The sequence below is a fragment of the Anas acuta genome, chromosome 1, assembly GCF_963932015.1.
Source record: "Anas acuta chromosome 1, bAnaAcu1.1, whole genome shotgun sequence".
Classification (NCBI taxonomy): Eukaryota; Metazoa; Chordata; class Aves; order Anseriformes; family Anatidae; genus Anas; species Anas acuta.
The window spans coordinates 121,154,220-121,174,788 of NC_088979.1; the positions used below are offsets into that span (position 1 = coordinate 121,154,220).

General features: G+C 48.5%; 1 protein-coding gene across 1 annotated transcript; it reads right to left on the reverse strand.

Moving 5' to 3' along the window:
* Window positions 1-5,862: 5,862 nt before the first annotated feature.
* LRRC58 (leucine rich repeat containing 58) lies at window positions 5,863-19,228 on the reverse strand. The gene is made up of 4 exons (XM_068698267.1): window positions 18,688-19,228; window positions 13,126-13,254; window positions 11,689-11,966; window positions 5,863-10,161 (listed from the first exon to the last, which is right to left on the reverse strand). Exons 1-4 carry the CDS (start codon window positions 19,176-19,178, stop codon window positions 9,953-9,955), a joined length of 1,107 nt encoding a protein of 368 aa, XP_068554368.1. The 5' UTR covers window positions 19,179-19,228; the 3' UTR covers window positions 5,863-9,952.
* Between the last annotated feature and the right edge of the window lie 1,341 nt (window positions 19,229-20,569).

Sequence of the window (20,569 nt, forward strand, 5' to 3'; positions counted from 1 at the left end):
TGTGACGGGGAAACAAGAAAGTCTCTCGCAGTGGCGCTGCGTCTCAGCTGTGCCCGCCTGCTAAATAACAGGTGGTAAATGATAGTTTCCTTCAATTGTGGCAGCTCATGACTGCTCGTGGAGTCACACAATGATCTCACCTCGGTTATTCACCGTGTTCTTTCTTCTACCTGGCGCTGTGAAGGTGTTTTTCTTTCTAACAATAGAGAATAAAAACAAAAACAAAAACAAACCCCTTTCTATTAACGCAGATCTAAACAAGCAGCCAGTGCACCACAGAGGCATCCCGTGTTTCTGGCTCTAGCTGCCACATCTGAAGCGCTTTTGCTTATTAGGTTTTGCTTATTAGGGGCCTTTTCAGGTGGTCCTTTGCCACAGCAGTGGGGCTGGGACACTCCCTGGCTGCTAAAAAGGGATGGCAACACGAGGACTGAATGGGAAAAGGAGCACAATGGGGTCACAGAAATTATCCTTTTGTGTAAGGGGGAACAAGGAGAGAAGAAAGGGCAGGTGGGAGCAATGCTAGGCTAGTAGGGCTGCCTCAGTCTGCTCAATCCATGCCTCAGCTTCCACAGGCCTCAGGGACAAAGGCAGAATGGGTATGAGAAACAGGGCCGGGAAATTACCGCTGCCCACATTTTGAGTGGATACAAATGTCAAAATTTAATAAACTTGGCTTCAGGGAAGGAACCGGCACAGGTGGGAAGGTGAAAAAAGTGGACTGGTTATCTCTGAAGGGATTGATACCTGGAGCCCTGCACCTGGGAGCCAGTATTTGTAAGAAATCTGCCAAGTCAGGAGCAGATTGCTATGTCTGAAGAGCAGCAAGTGCAGAGAGGGTGAGCAGCACGGAGAGGGAAAGGCAGCTGAAGGGAGGGTTGCGGTGCAGGTCCTCCATGCCCAGCCTCAGGCCCACGCTTTGCAGTTTATTCCTTTATGGCATCAACACGAGATCTGGGGTGATGACATTATCTGGGGGGGTGGGGAAGACAAACATATCCTGGAGGAAGAAGAGGTTGAACTCCAGGGCCTGAGCACCAGCCACTGAACGACGTTAAAGGCTGCGGGCTGTAAGGAGCGTGCTGTAAGCCAGGCCACAGCTCTGCTGCAAGCCCAGAGGTTGTAGCTGAAAGTAGAAGAGAAAGTGGAGCAGGAACCAGAGGAGAGATGACCGTGACACAAAAAGGCAAATGCAACCCTGGCATTTGCAAGTTGCCAATTATCTCTTGTTCTTTGCAAGAGCCAGGACAACAACAACAACAAAAAATACATGAAGTAAAACTATTGTTTGAAATGTGGCTTTGCTGCAGCTTTCTGTGGGTGCACAACACCCAATTTAACAACTGCTTCAGTACACCTTGACAGCGATGGGCATTGGTCTAAATACATCTGCATTTTACACCTAAAATATAAGTCATGTGGCAGATTTTCCACGTCCCTTAAAGTTATTTCAAGCCAGGGCTGCAAGCCTCGAAATTCAAGGATTGCCAGTGCAGGATTGGTATGAGATAAATGCACTGGCCACTTTGTTACTACCAAGAAATTTGAAGCAGCTACAGCAGATTGCTTTACCCAAACTTTAGAAACGGAGATGGGAAAATGTTTTAAAAACCCACAGCAGCTCTGGCTGCGAGAGGTTGCTGTTATTTAAGAGCATTATAATCACTGACTTCATAGAGCTGCACGCACCGGCCCTGATGTTGTAAACTCCTCAGTCTCTCTGAAGCTTTTGAAAGCCATTCATCGTGGCTTTAAAACTAAAAGAAACACACCCTTTTTTATTTATTTTTTTTCTCCCTTAAGAAAAGGAGCCTTTGAAAAAGTTCATGAATAGATGTTTACCAATGAAATTTGCATAGAGGAGAAAATTATGACAGGATAAAAGATCACAAAGACATTTGTCAGCTTTTTTTCACCCTGGAGAATTACAAATAAATAAATAAATGTTAATGGAAAAAGCAACGTGACTTTCAGGCTTGAAAATGCTGTTTCTGTAAAGGGAAAGGGGAGAAGAGAAAGTTCTTGCTGACATGGTTGGGCTGCCATGTAAAATGCAAGTCAGGTGGAAACCTCTGGGATCCTCAGGCACATTACTGCAAGGAGAATACCTGGGCAATAGAGAATAATTTTTTTTTTTTCTTTATCACCCTAGACAATAATGCCAGTGTCAACAGTTTCTCATAAAATTCACCAGCTCAGCTCTGCAGTGGTTGGTTAGTCCCAAGGGTGCCCCAGGTTTCTGACAAGTAGGCTTGGGAAAATACACTGCCCTGGCACCTGGAGTGGTAGCAAAAGATGACCTGAACAGCCTTATTTTCAATGTCATGTGAGCCTCCTTGTTGCCAGGCTATTATTCTGGACTTCAGGAATTAATGTGCTGCTTGAACAAAGCCACCACAGACCCATGTCCACCTCCTGTGGTTGCCTTGACCAGGACTACAAGTATTACAGTTGTCTGAAGAGCCTCTGGAAGACGGGGAAGGTTTTCCATGGGTGACGAACCAGCCATTAGCTTCAAGATTTGCTGGGTCAGGACACCTATGAATCTCCTATCACCTATCACCATCTCCTCACCTCTATCCATAGGCAACACCGTGGCATTTAAATAATGCCAGACCAGAGCAGCTATGCCTCATTTTTTGTCACGGCAAAGTGTCATCAGGCTTCACCTTTGTCCCCAGCAGCTGGGCAACCTCTTTCTTCAAGAAATGAGCTTTCGGATGCAATAAAGGCATAATAGCAAAGCCACCTGGCACTTAGTGAGCCTAGGAGGCACCTGGTATAGCCTACATGCCTCTTGTCTGTGGGCACGCTGCTCACAGCCAGGGCTCTGCTTCCACGTCCTCGCTAGCAGTGTGGCCAGCTCCCAGGAGAGGTTGTTTTTGGGACAGCCACACCACCAGCAGGAATTACAGCAACTGCCCCTGCCCTCAGACATTGCACATTCGTTTTTCCATGCCGAGGGAGGGCAAGCCCAGCTAATCCTCTGCTGTGCGAATGGCATTGCACAGGGGGCATTTGCATGCAGCTGGTGCAGGTAAACAAGGAGGAGCCCGGCTTGTCCTTCCCTCTGCCCTCTTCCCTGGGGGAGCTCACCAGCTGCAGCTGGCTGCATGAAACGGGGAGCCCAGGAGGGGGGAATGCACCTCACCCGGGCTTTGCCAGACAGCTATTAACGCAGCCCGAGTTTAGAGCAATAAATCAGAGCAGAAGCAGACTTCAGTGCTCCACACAAACAGGGTGAAATGCCCCCAGCCCTTTATCAGGAGATGAAGGCACTCCTGGATCTGTTCCGCAGCAGATTTTCCCCTTGTGGCCAGCCATAAAGACCTCAGAGCTCAGGGATGAAAACACCCGCTGCTGTTACAAGCCCAGCAGCAGCTGATTGTGGAAGGTTTTCACCTCCTAAGGCCATACCTCTCCCCTCCAAACAAGGCTTGCTTTCCTAGAAGCACGACGAAACGTCTGCGGCGGGATGCTCGACGAGCTGCCCTCGGGACCGGGCAGCGGCACCAGCCCCGGCCAGGCTTTTTGGGCTGCCCTTTCCCTCCAAACCACCACGGAGGGTTATCTTCGGACAGGTTTCTGAAGCCGCACAGCAGCCAGATGGGGTTGGAAGCTGTGAAAACCCGAAATAGTTTCAACCTTTCCTGGACTGTTTCAAAACGTGTTTCAACCGGCCCGGTCACATGGTGTTCTTGCAAGGCCTTTCATGATTGGATCTGGGGGTAGGAGACTCGCTGCTGCTTTAAAGGAAGGAAAAAAAAGAAACAAACAAACAGAAAAGAACACGGTTTAACCCCAGATATCTGAAGGGAACAACCAGGGAACGTGGCTTTGGAAAGCACGCTGCCCTGTTTGTTTGAAGATAAAAAGGCTGAGGCGAGCCGCCCGGCTCTCGCAGGCCGCCCCTCGCTGCCTCTCCCGCCTGTGGTTACGGGGCCTGTCTGAGCGCACGCATGCGATGCACGCTGCAAAATCCTCCAGACAGCCCCTTTCGGCGGCCTTGCACCTAGCAGAAAACAAAGTGCTTTCATCAGCTCGCCGAAGCCTTTGGGTAGGTTTTAGGAGCGGAGGGCTGAGCTGGCAGAGCCCCCCCAGGCCCTTCTCGAAGAGCTGGGGAACGTGAGGAGAACCAAAGCAAATGGCAGCCAGCCTTGCTGGGCTTTGCTGCTCTTTGATCCAAGCGTAGTATTTAGGATAAATACACGACTTGTTTGTCAGTACTGACTTCAGGTCCTGCTTTATCCACACAGCCAAAGAAGGGGCTACAAACAGGGCATTTGGGCCACGCTGACCATCCATTAATCCTGTGGCAGTCTGACAGCAAGCCCTGAGCTGCCACCAGTGTACCCCCAGGCCAGGACAAAGAGAAGGGCAAAGGGACCTGCACACAGTGTTCCCTGAACTGAAACCAGAGGTGTCCTCGCACTCCTGACACAAAATATGGGTTGGAAGGCCTTGGGGGCTCTGCCCTTCCCTCCTTCCTAAAGGGATGTTGGTTGCTGTTTGACCTCCCCATCTAAACTCTCCACTTCTCTGACCAGGGGGAGAGGAGACTGCAGCAGCAAGGTGTTGCACACAAGTGTGTACACTTAAATCTTCTCTGAAAGTCACCAGAGAGCAGTGGCTATCGGAAAGGGAAGGGACACTCAGCACAGCATCTCCGGACTGTGACTAAAGACTGAAGATGGCATTGGCCTTCTCCACTGCCACCTGTGGGGAGTGCTAAGATTAACTAACTTCCAATAATTGCTTTAAGTATTTGGCAACTGCAACCCACTAGCTCACTGATGAGTAAAAGTTGCATAAATCCAGCTCTAGGTGACCACCAGGAAATGTAGAGCTCTACTTCTTCAGGTGCATGTCCACAGCATCAACATAACATTCCCCTTTAGATCAACGTGATCCTGAAATACCAATCTGACCTGAGCACATGCTTCAGGCATCTACTTACCTCATCTCTTACTTCTCATTGCGTTCCTGCTAAAAGCAAACGAAGTTTGAGAGCCATGATTCACTACTTCTTGAGATTAGAAGAGGGGCAACCAATCTCGAGGTATCTTCATATTAGTTACAAAAAGATGCAAAAATATTCCCACCTTGGTTGTGACAGGTAAGGTCACTGGATTCCCCAAGGGTTTAAGCTATTTTATATGGAGCTGCTGCACCATTTAAGAGGTTTTCATTAAATATGAAGTTGACCCAGGTCTAAGGTAGTCTCTGAGGTAGTCTCTGATGAAGTTACTATTAAATAATTCTTGTTTTTACAGTCTGATTTTCCAATGTGCCATGTTTCTGCACTGACCTCTGGTAATTGCACTGCACGATCTGAGACTTTTTGGCAATAGATCACACAAAAAAAAAAATCTATTAAGGATGTAGAGGGAAACACGGGATTATGCAAGAAACGGGAAGACAGTTAACGCAATCAGAAAATTAACATTCAAAATAATCATTTATAGGTTTGAGTTAAGAAGAGTGAAACAGTTTGGGAACTTCAGAACTGATGGTTCAAATTGTTGGAACCACACACTGCCTTCTCTTGTTCTTACAGTTATCTTGCCCATGAATTACTGCTACCTTTAAGCTCTGGAGCAAGCTTTGGCAATGCTACACCAGAAGTAAAACAGGGTCCTGCCCGTAACATTCCCTGTTCTGTAAAAAACAGGCCCCAAATGCCAAGAGTTTCGGCAATGCCTTTGGAAGTCTCACCAATTCTTGGTTTTACACAGCATGGGACAAATTTAACCTGTTCTCAGACAGCGTTTAGCCCCATTTTTAATGTTTATGATTCTGGAAGTGTTCTGCTCGCAGCAATACCAGGCATCGAGATGTCAGCAAATAAAGGACACACACAACTGTAGAAATAACATTTTTGGTTTAGTGTTTACAGTTTGTTTTACAGCTCATAATGAAACACTGTTAGAGATATTCTACATTCAGACATTCCTAGCAAAGTACACTTCTAAAAACATAAGGCACTTTAAGACTTCCTAAAACAACTGCTCGTGATAAAAATTCAATGAGAGGGCTAGATGAGAACCTTTCTAGCCTTAATATTCAGGTCAGTAAAAGATCAATCCTCTAGTAAGGCAGGCAAATGAAATAATCAATAGAGAGGCTTCCAAGATAGAGTTACTGCTGTATTAGTGTGCATTCTGAAGTAGTCTATTTGGAGTATCTTCAGCTGGGGGTGGTGGTGGCGGCAGAAATTCATCTGCCTGGTGTGAATAAGATGCATTAAAAATAGTTCTTTGAACTGGTTAACAAAGACACAGCGCAGGGATTAAGTTTCATTACTTTCATTGGATTAAATTCCTTCCATTCATTATCGCCAACAAGAGTACGGAACAAAAAGGAGCTGGTTCTCCCTTCCCTCCCCCCTACTCCCATTATAATTCAACACAAGATTTCAAAGACTCAAAATGACCAGGACAGCAGCCCATGAAAAACTGCATCTGGCCACTTCAGAGTCTGTTTAAATATTCATTACTGACTTCCTCAAGTCTCACCTCTTATTAAAGAATAACAAACATAAAAGAATTGGCAACTGTATAAACTGCTCCCAGTCAAATTGATATTTTGCTTCTTTTTGAGCGTGATCCCACTGTTCGTGTGAAGGACCTGCATTCAGGCACACACCACCAGCTCCTCTTGGCAAGGAGGCAGCGGGACAGGGGCACATTGCCAGCAGGGCCCGGGACCCTGCAGGGAAGAGGGAATGAGCAACTTCGCTTCACACACTCGTGTCTCAGTTTAAGGACATTTTCAAAAGCCAGACATGCTGGGCTGCTGTGGCAACACGGGGAGCGATACCAAAACACCGACCGAAGATTTCAGCTGGAGGCGCATCTGAAGGAGCTGAAGTTTAAAACTGACAAAAGGAGCTACGAGCCAGGCTGCTGGCAAAACCACTGCCTAACTTCTCGGGGTGTCCAAGAAGGGGACGATAGGAACTTACCACCCATCAGCATATTTTCAAGTTTTGTCTTGTCCAGTACATCTTCCAGGCCTTGGGGGCTAAAATTGCTGAAAATCTTGACTCCTGGGGGCAGCTCGGTATGTTAGCCCCTATAGTACCAACCTGTGCCTCTAGTCCTCTCATACCCACTTCTAAGGGGAAAAGAAACCAACCAACCATTTGTATTTCTTACGGGTCCCTGATTGTTGTGAATTCTGACTTACTTGAATTGCACTTTAAAGCCCAGCAGCACGAAGAAAAATCATTAGCTATATTTACGAATATATATAAATTTTTAAGAGACATCTTATATCAAGTCCAGATTGCATAGATATCCACTGCATCAGCTGTCAAGTTTCGACCTGGCTACAGTAAAGCAGCTACGAAAAACGATTAGACTATTAGTGTTATTAGAATTGGGGCAGAGACAGGTAGCTTTTTTTTTAGGCAAGAAAATATAGCTAATTAAGGAGCTGAATCAGAGCCACACACACTCACAGGTATTGCTGCGTGAACAGGAGCTGTGGTAGCAAAGCGGTTGTGAAATCTGTCTTTGTGAAATGAAAAATACATCACTTCGAGACAGCTCCCGCTCGAGAGAGGCAGGCAGCACGGCATGGCCCTGAGCTCAAGAGATCTTGAGATCTCAACCGGTATGGTTCACTTTCACTGGCAAGGGACAAGCTCCAGATCACACAGTAGTTGCTCACTACTGTTACACGAGCAGTAAATGTGAAGTTATGGCTCTGCAATCAGTTTACTGTCTAGCATTTGTACAACAAGATTCACTCTGGACAGGGAGAAGCATCTGAAAGAAGAGATAAAGAAAAAAGCATAGGCCACTCGCTCACTGATCCCAATTTAGCTAACAGCACGCAGTCAGTTTCTCTCAAAAACTGGAGGTTCTTTCCAAGCGAACCTCACAGAATTTGCTAAAGTGATATCCAGTTGCTTTGTACTGACACCTTTTTAGGTCTTAAAATATGCTTTAAAAAGTGATTTGGAAAGGCACCGAGCATGTGTCATTTAATTTCTTCTGCATTTGTGTGTTACGGGAATCATTAGAGCAAGTTACAGTAATTAATAACTGAAGAGGTGCTATTTTACAACCAGATAATTTCCTTCAAATTCTAGTTCTCTGCAAAGGAAACCCAGGAAATGAACAGTACTGCTAAGGAAATGCAAGGCAAGAAGTTAAACCTGCACACCGAGTCAGACTGGAAAGTACAGAGTTTCACAGACCTTGTTCTTCAGGTCACACTAAAAGAAAAATTCTGGCTTAATAATAATTAATTAAAAAAAAAATCACTAAAGCTAGTTATGAGGATTAGAATTATCAAAGTGCTTTAATAAAGTGTCAAGCATAATTAAACAGGACCATTAACACAGAGCTGCCATAAGATACCCAAACAGGCACGTGTTTTCCAAATGCAAGAGAGAAGCACAGGTTTTCCAGTTTCCCCCTTGGGACCAAAGTGGGCCAAATAAAGTTGTGCTTGTTCATTTAGTTTCTCAACGCAAAATACTTGCTCTGCTCAAAGGCATAGTTGGATTTGCTGTACTGAAACTGCAACAGAAGGACTGTCTGCTGTAAAATGTTAATAAAAGGGGCAGCTCTCAGTGAGCAAAAACCACAACAGCCCCGTAAGTAGATCTATAAATACCTGTCGATTTCATAGTTACATTTTGAACAGGTATTTCTTTGTACTTAAAATTTCTGAACAATTTTCTGCAGCTCTCCTATAAACATAGTATAAGACAACTGAATGTGCTACTTGAACAATCCAACAGACTGCCAGATCTATTACAACAAGAGCAAATGCAAACAAATAAATAAGGAAGAGGCTTCAAAACCACCTCCAGCAAGATGCTCAGACAACGTGCCTTATATCCTTCCTACTGGCTTTTCCTCTCATGTTTTAAGTAAGAAAAAAAAAAAAAAAGCATTCTCCACAGCACGTCTGTTGGTACTTCCAGTTAGTAAACTTCTGTCTGCTTTAAACAGCTGAATTTAGGGACAGAAAGTAGCCCAGTACCAAGCAGAGCTACCTTCAGCAGGGGGAATGTGGCTCTTTAGGCACAGGAAACACCAATCAAGACCTTTCCTGCAATTCAGATATAAAAGCAGACTTGCTCCAGTAAGCTGAGACTCAAGAACACGCTACAGAGCATCACACGTGGTCCCATGCACAGGCACATAGGGCCGCAGGTCCAAACTAATACCAGGTCTCACCAGAAGAACTCATCTGTCTTCTGAAGGCACCAAAAAGACAGCAACGCTCCAGGTGTAATGGGAAGAGGCAGAGGGAGGGGAAGGCGGAATGCAGTGAGAAGGAAATGCTACGGGCAGCTTGGTGTAACAAGGGAGAAAAAAGGGTGGCTCAGTTCTACGTCTGTAACGTCTACAAAAGCACAGAGACCCCATGCCTCTAGGCAAAGGAACAGTGACCAGAGTCGAGGAAATCTTCTCCTCAACAACAACAACAGAAAAGCAAGTCCCGTTTTCGGTGGATGGGCACAAAAACCTGTAACTGAAATCGGACGAGACAACGAAGAATCAAAAAGTTACACAAAACATTGGGGTCCGCGCACACTCACGCGGCGTGATTCGCCTGTTTCTGATTTACCACAGTGTCAAGAGATCTGGACAGCCTCCTCTGCCCTGCAGGATGACTCAAGTCCAGCAAAGTGTCGGGTACCGAGCGCTCCTCGACCTGCCAGTCGGAACAAATCCCCCTCCCCAGCCTGCACGAGGTGGGCTCCCCAGCCAGCAGACGTTTCTCACAACCCCAGGCACCCCACAGGCAGCACGCCACCCAGTTAGTTCTAAGTAGCACTGCACCCAGCACGCGGAGGCTTGCTAAGGTGCTCTGTCCCCTACGAGGACTCGAGGGCAGTTCCTCGTGAGCCCCTTGAGGCCAGAGGCTCACGCTTCGCCACCCCATTATTGCTTTTCAAAGCCGTTTTCCTTCCAGCCTTCCCGTTCCGCTATCCCAGGAGGACTTTCTGCATCCTGCGCGCCGCCACGCTGGCTTCATCCTCAGAGTCAGACTCGCTCTGGGAAGTGGAGCTCTGGGAGGCCGAGCTGCAGGGCGAGGAGCACTCCGGGGAGCACAGGTAGTGCATCAGCGGGATGCGGTACTTGCCACAGAAGTCAACAAACTTGATCTGCCTGACGCAGCTGTCAAAGTAGACACCTGGAAGGGCAGAGGGCACAGCAACGACACATCAGAAGGCGGGAGGAGAAATATCTAAGCTCTGCGAGGCGGCTGTGTCTGCTGCAAACGCCTCCAGTGAGGATTTGGCACAGCACCGGATGGGGAAGCAGAAGGGATACGGGAGACAGAAGGGAATAGAGCACCTATGGAAATGCAAAACGTGAAATTTCTTTTCTTGGTAAAATAAATAACAGCAATCCTGTAAAAATGCATTTACCAGGTGCTTAAGAAAGGCAAATCCTATGTGAAAAGACGTAGGGCATCTACTTGCAAAGAATGAGACAGTCCCTTCTAACCATTAAGGAGCAATCCCAGGCTGGGAATTCGCAAGCTTCTCCTCAAATGTTGGTTTAATTCGCTCGCCCTGTTTTCAAAATTTGTAAAGCCTCCTCTACCAGCTAGCAACGTCGTGCCCACAAATAGCCCCTCTCCCTTTCATGGCTCCACTTCTCTTCTGCTTGAGTGAAGTCACCATGCTGAGTTTGGATGCGGTTTTCCATGGCAACGGTGTTGCTGTAACGCACAATTACCTTCTCCTCCTGTCACAGGGAGTGATTTTAGACACTGACATTTTCAGAAGTTTCCAGCAGTGTTTTAAGTCCTGGCTGCTTTGGAGCAATCTTTTCTCCTGCAGTGCCAGAGCAACGCTGCAGTACTGTGCTGGTTTATAAGGATGAGTGAGAAAAGAGCAAAAAAAAAAACAATCCACTATTATTCCAAGCTGTGCAAAGCTCTAAAAAAAGGGAGCTTTTATTGCTTTTCCAACACAAGTTCCAGCCCTTCCACCTTTGCTTACGAAGCTTGCTTTGATACTGTCCTATAAGGAGATAAGATAACGGACTGCGTTATGGCTGCAAGGTGGATATTAATTAATGATTTTCCTTAATCTCCTCAAGGCCAAATGCACAGATCATTTACTCTGGATAAAGATTAAGCATTAAGCCAAATTAAGCTCAAGGATTCCAGGCTTATCTACAAAGTCCTCTCCACACAGGTACTACACATTAGTTACCCCAAGCAAGAGCTGAATAAGTTGCTCTTGGTAACGGCCAATCCCTACAGCCTCCCAACTCTTTTTCCACCTGGAAATGCAGCTTGCTGCTCAGCAGCCCAATTACAAACTCTTGCTTGTTCTCCTGTTCCTTACTCAGCCTGTGTTATGTCAGGGCAGGTGGGTAAAACACTTCTGAATGTAAAAGCACCGTGGAGGGTTGGGATGTGCTGTAAAGATTTCTGATAAATGCACCCAGAATGTCAGATTCCCATGTAAATAAAGGTATTCAGTCAGCACTGCAACTTTAAATGCTGCTCCTAAGTTAAGAAGAGAGAGTATAACAGGTTCCTTAAGGACACATTTTGGGAGAGCTGGAGCCAAAGAAATACAGCCATAATTTGGGTGCCACGACACACCCAACCTGGCTGAGCTACTAAAAACACAGCAAACCAGAGGGAAAAGCAGACCCATCAGGCAGAAAGCAGGCAGCAGAGCAGTGAGGGTGAACTTACCGCCACATTTAGGGTTGGGACAGTTGCTGGCCAAGCTCAGATAGCGGACAAGATTCTCCGGGAGATCGCTGGGAGCGTAGGGCACGTTGCGGGTTTTAATCGTGCGCCCGGCCAGCTCCTGAAGGCTCGGGGGATTGTAGGTCAGGTCACGCACGAAGCGAACCACCAGCGGGTTGCCACGCAAGCTCAGCTCTTCCAGGTGGACCAGATTAAGGATCTCTCGAGGGAGGTAAGTCAGGAGGTTGTTGTGCAGGCTAAGGGAACGCAGGGAATGCAGCCTGAGGATGGAAATGGAAAACCCATCAGGACATGCAAGCAAAATCATTCCGCAGTTGCATCACACACAGACCTGAAAACTCGCCCCGCTCCTGCCAAACTCCATCCTGTTTTTGCTTCTTTCTAAAGCACAAATCCACACTAAAAGAGGCTCTGTTACTCCAGCACACACAATGCCATACAAAACTTGGCTTGGCTCTTGTATGCCTGTTAAAAAAACAGCCCTAAACGTGCTGCTGTGCCTCTCGCTACACACCCCACAATCTCCACACACACCCTCAAAACAGTAGAACAGAACAAAAGCGTACAAACTGAGTGCTTTCAGTGGCAGATAATGCCTCCTTCTACCCAGTGTGAGCATCAAAACTGGTTTAAAGTAACGCTTTGAATAAGTCACCTGCTCTCACTCATGCATTAAAGACAAATGCTGGTAGGCAGCCAGCTCTGCAAAGCCCCGTGCTTTCATCGCTCGCGGCTGCATCCCCTGTGCAGTGATACTACCAGATCCCAAAAGCTTAGCAAGGTCAGGCCAGGCTAGCATCTGCATGGGTGACAAGCAGTAATTTGGCTCTCAGAGGCGGTGTTCTCTCTGAGAGCACGCAGCAATGTGCCAGCACAGTGCCCAAGGATGCTCTGAAGCCAGTACGAGACACCTGGAGTCATTAAACATCGCACCTCAAGAATAAAGCAGTGAAGAGAGAAAGCAGTAGCTCATCCTCTAGAGCTGTGCCGCAGGACTTAGGGAATGCTAAAACTTTCTGAGATCCTAGAATAAGAAATGCCAAGGGAATACAGATTATGGCACAGCATAAAAGCACAAGCACACACACAAGAAGGCTTTGGGTAAAAGGAAACAAACCAAGCGTTCATCACTGTGAACACAGCAGCTATTTTTTTCTGAGTTGCCCAGGTGCTTTTCAGGGCTCCCTGTACAAATCTATGGGTTCACTTCACAGTGTGCACTTGGTGATGTTTTTTTCCATAATACTTCGAGATCTCCATATTGCACATTTGTGGCCACACAAGAATGGTGCCGAGGATCACTACTAAGGGTCTTCCTGTTGAAGCCTAGGTCCTCCCACTTGCTTTTATCCACACAAAGCAGAAGGAGGAGCTCAAAGAGTTAATTACAGCTGGTGGCTGATGACAGTAGATACTCACTGTGCCAGCTGAGGTGGAATGCTCTGGATCTTGTTGTCACACAGGACGAGATAGCTTAGAGAAGGCAGGTTTGCTAATTCAGGTGGAATTGAAGTAATGAAATTCCCTCCAAGGTACAGAAATTCCAAACTGAAAAAGAGAAGAGAAGACACTGCGTCACCTCATTAAGGTCATTGCCTTAGTTTCATTTAATGGTAGATCTCCTCATCTCCTGCATTTCTTAAAGCGAACTCACGGCTGACTATGGATGAGATAATTTGCTGTGGGAAAAGAAAAAGCTGTTACACATTGTAACTACAATAAAGCTGCTGTTTTGTAACATATAAAGTTGAGATTTACCTCTGGTCTCCTGCAGTCACCGTTACATCTGTAGAGAGGCACTGGACACCTGAGTATTATGACTCAGATCTTTAATCAGCTCAGGCTGCCTCAAGCTCTCTGGTACGTACTTGGATATGACAAAGTGGGTACAAAATTAAGTTTGAAACCTAAGGCTCTGAAATGGCTTAATTTGACCCTAAGAAGCTTGCTTCGACTGATATGGGACAGCACATTTGGAGGTTATTCTAACCATGCAAGAAAGTACATGGGGAAAAAAATAAAATAATAAAACCACCACTCAAAAGTAGCCTTTTTTCTACATAAAAAAACTGTAGGTGAGGAGTGGGGGTTGGAGTAAGGCTGCTGTGCTGGGAGCACGTCAAGAGAAGATTATTTTTTAATTAAATTTTGATCCCAGAACAAAGCCCAGAATTTTAACCAAAATTCCTCCTTCGACCTCCATTGTTTCCCAAAGTTGGATTTCGGCTGCTTGGCTCCCATCAGGAATTTACTGCTGACAATACAATTCCTTTGCATATTTTAACTCCGTGCCATTGCTGGCGCTCGCGCTGAAAAGTGTTGGGCAAGGGAATTTCAGTAATGTGGATTTCAATGTTTAAATAAGCTTTAGATGTGTACAAGTCTCCATTTCCTAGGAAAAGTGAATAATTAACTCCTTGTCCTCTGCGTTTGAAGACAATACATCTAAAAACACACATTAGCAGGGAAGGGAACAAGGGCAGCAAAATATGCGGCGAATGTTTTCAAAATCCCCTTCAAGCCACAAAATACATAACTTTCCAGATCAGCTTACAGCACAAACTCAGCGTGCAAAACCGCTGCCAACTGCTCACAGCTTTCAAATCCACTCTTTTTAGCCTGTGTAATGAGAGCACTCATTACTAGCTAAGATGTAAAGCCCCAGCATCAGGCTACAAACTGTCCTGAACTGCAAATCCACTAAATAATGTAATTCCTTTATGGCTACAAAGGGTTCCTAAAAATTGTTTTCTTTTTACCTGCCTTCTGTATCACTGCTCAGAGGTCTGCAGATCAGTAACTCCCTGGGCCCAGCCTGGCACGTAGGACTCAGGATTTCCAACATCAATTTAAGAGATGAATTAGGTGGTTGATGTATAAAAATAAGTAAATAAAAGGCACAGGGAGGGAATTTTGAGACAATAAACTCATTTTATATGCAGAAAAGATATCCTCACAGCTTCCACTGAAACACAGCTGAGTAGGAAGAAGAAACCTGTGACCCCTCTGTCCCTGTGCCCTGAAATATAATTTGCTAGGAAGAAGGACCCAGCTTTGCCTGGGCTGAGCAAAGCAGAGGAATTCCTAGCAGCCATTCCTCAACCAAACTGAAGCACCAAGACTTGTTGAGCACAGCTAATCGGGACGAGGACTCCAAGGAGACACAGCCACGTTGCAATCGGTGCTGACTGCACGGTGAGGGTCACAGGATGGGAGCCGTCCCTTTCTGAACGAGAGCAGGTCGGGGAACAGCAGGGAGAGAGCACCGAGCTCAGTGGCTGCTTTAAGTAACCCTTCACGTCCAGCTCGGGCCCCGTTTTCCTGACAATCATTAATCCGCGTGGTCACTGAACCAGCCAGCTAAGGTCTCGTGTAGCACTGTGTACACAGAGGGAGGAGAGCTGGAATTTTTCTGTACTTCCAGAAGCCAGGCTTGTCCCACCGCCGTTCCTGCCTCCTCTCAGTACGAGGACCGCAGACTCTTCCCTCAGGGAAATGCTCCCACAGCTAGGAAATGATGCAGGTGGTGGCAGCAAAGCGTACTTACAACATGCCAAGAGACCGTACGTTCTTGCTGGAATATGTCCGTGGTGTTTCCAGGTCATCCTGTACCACAAACAAAGCAAAAAGCCCCCAAACACTCGGTAAATAAGAGCCCGCTCCGAGCACAGGAGCTATTTTTAACGCCTACCAATTACCATAACTCTTCCATAGTCATGCTCGAGGAGGAGAATATCTTCTGGCGTAGAAGATACTCAAAATCTCAACCCATCCGGTTTCCCGACAGATGCTCCCTCGGATAAAATTTAACAGCTGGCATCAAACAGATGCATCTTAATAGGTAATCTTAAAAAAAAAAAGAAGAAACAATGACCCTGAAATAGCTCCAGGTCTTTTTAGGGTAAACTTTTTTTCAGCGAGAAGTTTCCACGGCAGTTTTGAGGCTCATGCAAGGGAGGACTTTAAAAGCAGCCCACGCTGCGCTCCTGCCAGCCCTGTTCCACGATTTGCTAATTCCTGAGAGCACGGCACAGCCTTTGCTGACATGCAAATTTCAGATCAAACAGCTGTCTGAAAACTATTTGCAAAACGTTTGAAGAGGGGAAGAAAAAGGGAGGCAGCGAGCAGATTTCCTAATGCCGTGCCTTTATCAAAGCCCCGTTTGCTGTTTTTCCCACACTGTAACAGCCACCCTGAAGTGCGTGCTTGTCTCACATGCTGAATAAAAGCAAATTCTCTGGTTTTCATTGCACCTAAGCCTTCACACAAAACTTGGATGAATCCAGTTATGAGCTTGAGGCCTTTGATCTCAGCCCTTGAATAACAGGGCCTTACTGGAGGCATCCAAGCAAGAAGGAAAGGAACACGTGGCAGATGCCTGGAAAGAGCCCGCTCCTTTTCTTTGCTCTTTCTGCTTGCTTCTGGTGCTCTGCTGTACGTGAGTGGTAACTGGAAGAGTAAGACTGAACTCCAAATTCACACCAGAAGGTTCAAGGTATTCAAGATTCGAGGCATTTCACTGAGCTGTGAAGGTTTCTTCCCTTTACGTGGCAAAAAAAGTCTCCCAAAGCACGCAGCGATGAGGGTGATCTGTGCACCCATAAACCTAAAGCCACACTTCGGACGGCAAAGATCAGAGCTGTGCTTTGCCAAACACTGTCCAAGCCCATCAGAAAGCAGCTGACTGCACTTCTGGCCCTGTACGACACGAGGCTCCTTCACACATCCCCAGCGGGGCCAGCAGAGGAAGGCAACACAAGCCCAGAGCAGCAGCACACACCTCACCTTGCTGAAAACACAGCAAGGTCTGTGCTGGAGGAAGTGCAGAAGAGATGATACTCATGAGTACTCACAATAAGCTCACCTTTTATTTGGCAACAGATGCAATTTAAGGGAGCTGCTCTCACCCACCTGGTGCATTTTCTACCCTAAATTCACAGCAACAGCTGCAACCCAGGCCTTCCACTGCAGTGACACTGCTCGCTGACAGTGGTGGGTGGCAGGCACACGGGAGCTGGCACAGCCATAAGACAAATAAAAAAGCCCTCAGCAGGGCCCACATTTACCTTATTTCTCAGAAGCTTATGAGGCTGTTCCAAATCACCATGAACTAGTTTATGGTGGAACCGGGAGGAAAGAGCAGAGTTATCCTTTCAAAAACTACAACAGAAAAGCTGTACGGGGAGCAGAGGAAAGACGCGGGGTTTAACTATTAAGAACTTTTAAGAAAATCCTCATCAGAGCTCAGGCGTTCTCTTGAAACAGGAAATGTTTCTAGATCTCTGCAACTCTGCTCAGCTCCACAGCCAGCAGCTGGAGCAAACACGAAGCTGCCAGGGTCACAAGAAGAGAACTGTTAGCCTCAGGAACTGTAGCACCAGCAGGAGGAACGTGCCTGGTCAAAGTGCTGCCTGCATTCCTCTGTGGTCTCGGAGACCAGAAGAAATGAGAAAAATGTCTTTTATGGGAAGTGGTATATGGAAAAAAGCTCAAAGTCTTGGCTTGCGAGATGGACACCTTGCAGCTCAAGCTGTGAGGTTAACAGAAGACAAAAACTGCACCAGGTCCCAGCTCGCTCCTGCTTGAGCTCAGAGTCCAAGAGAAGCCTCTGTGCTGCCCTGCCACAGCAGCTGGCCCTGCTCTGCTCCTGCTCAGGCTCATTTTACCCACTTCAACACTAGGCACGCTCACTGTGCCGCCACCTCTCTTGTTGGCAGGTGGGAATGCGGTCTGGCAGCAGCTCCCCTCCACATTTCTCTATTTCCTAACCTTTTGGCAAGGGTGCGAGGTCGCTGGCTATCTGGCTCCAACGAGCAGATTCCAGATTTCCTGTGGAAGAATATTAAATTATGAAGTGCTGCTTTCTCCCAGATCTGGCGATACAGCGTGCTCCTCCCCTTTGCTATTTAAGCAGTCCTTGACACAGGAGGGTCACTGATGGCACAGTGGTGAACAAACTGACAATCCTGGTGGAGCGTGAATCCACTACCTTGAGCTAAAGTTCAATTTTATCGTGGTGGCACGCTAGCAGAAGTTCAGTAAGTTAGCAGTGATTACACAGGAGGCAGACACAAGCTGGGTCTGGTTCAGTTTTTCTACCTGACACATCATTGTGTAACGATAAACCCAAAGTTCGATCGCTTTGCCTGCAGCTGCCCTCTCAAAATCATCCTGGGGCTCAAGCATGAGCAGTCCACAGAAAGCCACAGGCAGGATCTGTGCTTCAGGGCAGAGTAACCACAGGGTGGTAGCTTGACAGCGGTGTGGCATGGAGCACTGAGCTTGGCCCGTTGGGGTACTGCATGCCAACTGGCACAGCCTGGTGCCTTCCTGGGGTCAGCAGTGTGAAAAGACTGGGCTTGGGGCTTGTTTTCTTGGAAGAAAAGTAAAATTAAGAGGGAAAAAGAGAGGCTGAGAGAACTCAAACCAGCAGCAGCAGGGATCCTCTGCCTACGAGGTGGAGGCAACAACAGGATCCCAACTACGAGCTGGGCAGCTACCACGGGTGCTGTGGAGGCAACAGGGCTCATCTCCTGTGCACAACTGGCACTGTCCTCCTCTCTTATGAAGCTGGTACCTCGTTTTCCTTGTTGTCCTCGAAGCGACTCCTCCTGAAGAGAGAAAAAGCCGAGACTCCCCCTCTAGACCCCCGCAATCACCTCAGGGACCCCGCAATCACCTCAGGGACCCCAAAACTACCTCAGGGACCCCGCAATCACCTCAGGGACCCCGTAACCACCTCAGGGACCCCGTAACCACCTCAGGGACCCCGTAACCACCTCAGGGACCCCGCAATCACCTCAGGGACCCCAAAACTACCTCAGGGACCCCGTAATCACCACAGGGCCCCCGTAACCACCTCAGGTACCCCATAACCACCTCAGGGCCCCCGTAACCACCTCAGGGACCCCGCAACCACCTCAGGGACCCCGCAACCACCTCAGGGACCCCGCAACCACCTCAGGGACCCCGCGATCTCACCTGCGGAGCTCCTGGATGTCGGGCGGGATGCCGTGCAGGCGGTTGCCGCCCAGGCTGAGGCTCTGCAGCCCCTTCAGCCCCAGCAGGGCGGGGGGCAGCTCGGCGAAGCGGTTGCCGCTGAGGTTGAGGACGCGGAGGGAGCGCCCCAGCGGCGCCTGCCCCAGCCCCTTGGGCAGCGAGCCGGGCCCCCCCAGCCGGTTGTTTTTAGCCAGCAGCGTGTGGAGGCGAGGCAGGGCCAGCAGCCCCCCGCCCAGCTCCGCCAGCCCCGTGCCGCTCACATCCAGCAGCTCCAGCGCCGGGAACCACTGAGACAGCCCCGCGGGCAGCGGCCCCGACAGCCGCCGGGGGGACAGCACCAGCCGCCGAGCCTCGGCGCTGCGCCGAGAGCGGAGCTCAGCCGACAGCTCCAGCTCCGGTTCTGCCTCTGGGTCTGGCTCCGGCTCCGACTCCTCCTCGGGCACCGCCGGCTCCTCCGGCTCGGCCGCCGCCATCCCGCTCGGCCCCTCCGCTCCGCTCCGCCCCGGAACCCGCGGGGCTCCGCCGGCCCCCTCCGGCCATGGCCGGCCCCGCAGGGAGGGAGGGAAGGAGGGAGGCGAAATGCAGGGCGCGGGGTTCCTCGGAGCCGCCGCCGCGCTGCCTGCGCGGTGCCCGCCGCCCCGGAACGAGCATGGCGGGGTGGGGAAGCGGGGCTGAGATGGCGGCCAGCGAGGGGTTTGGGGCTGGCGGGGGGTGGGGGTCGGTGCACGCCGCTAGCCTCTGTGTAGGCTCCTTCACCGCACTCGGTGGAGTGATGTGTAAAAATAAAATTGCTCCTAACCGTAAAATTAAGTGTAACTTTCCACACTCAGTGCTCCCACCGCAGCGCGGTGCTGGTTCCTGAGGCACCACCAGGGAGCCCCCAGCTTCCCGCAGGAGCCCTTTGGCTGTGTGGAGCGGGTGTTGTCTCTCAAAACACTTCCCAAAAACAAAGGCTCAGAAGGATCTCGGTGTACATTGCGTGGCCAAGGTTGGCAGGGACCTCTGGAGGCCACCCGGTCCAACCAGCAGCTCCAGCAGGGCCACCTGGAGCACCTCACCCGGGCCATACACATCCAGATGATACTGGAATATCACAGAATCACAGAATTTCTAGGTTGGAAGAGACCTCAAGATCATCGAGTCCAACCTCTGACCTAACACTAACAAGCCCATATCCCTAAGTTCAACATCTAAACATCTTGTAAAGACCTCCAGGGATGGTGACCCCACCACTTCCCTGGGCAGCCCATTCCAATGCCTCACAACCCTCTTGGTAAAGAAGTTCTTCCTAATCTCCATGGATATCATTTCCTGGACATTAAAACACAGCTTTAGTCCTGATTTAACCCACAGATCTTCCCTCTGGAAGTCTGGCAGGCGAAGAGGCCTGATGCAGGTCACAGGCTGGCACCGAACAGACTGTGGTGGTAGCGTACATTAGGCGCAGAGGCAACTGGAGATTCACGACCTCGGTTTGTTGCCCTTTGGCCACGGGTTAAAAGCTGTGCAATCAGTAATCGTGTGCTGGGAGAAGCAGCAGCAGCCTGTGACAAGAAGATTCACAGCTCCGGGGAACTTTTGCCCTGACGATGTCTGGGCTTAGGGAGCAAACTGCTTTTGCTTCTTCGTGGTGCATAGAGGAACCTGAAAGGGAGCAGCAGTCCCCTTGGTGGATTCACCCCTGCAATCCCTGATACAAACCCCTAAAAGCAGAAACTGTATCAGGATAGTTATGTCTTTTCAACATAATTGTCTTATGACAGACCAGTTTGATCCCATCTTCAGAATTAAAGGTAATAAATACCTGAAAAATGCCATCCAGAGTCTAGACCAGCCACTTAAATAACACATTTCTCAGATTGGA

Excerpts from the sequence above, each read along its gene's own strand:
- LRRC58 (XM_068698267.1), bottom strand. The coding sequence starts at position 19,178 with ATGGCGGCGGCCGAGCCGGAGGAGCCGGCGGTGCCCGAGGAGGAGTCG. Across the intron at positions 11,967-13,125 it reads ATTCCACCTCAGCTGGCACA|GCTGCATTCCCTGCGTTCCC; the intron begins GTGAGTATCTAC and ends TTCCATCCTCAG. Across the intron at positions 10,162-11,688 it reads TCCCAACCCTAAATGTGGCG|GTGTCTACTTTGACAGCTGC; the intron begins GTAAGTTCACCC and ends CTGCCCTTCCAG.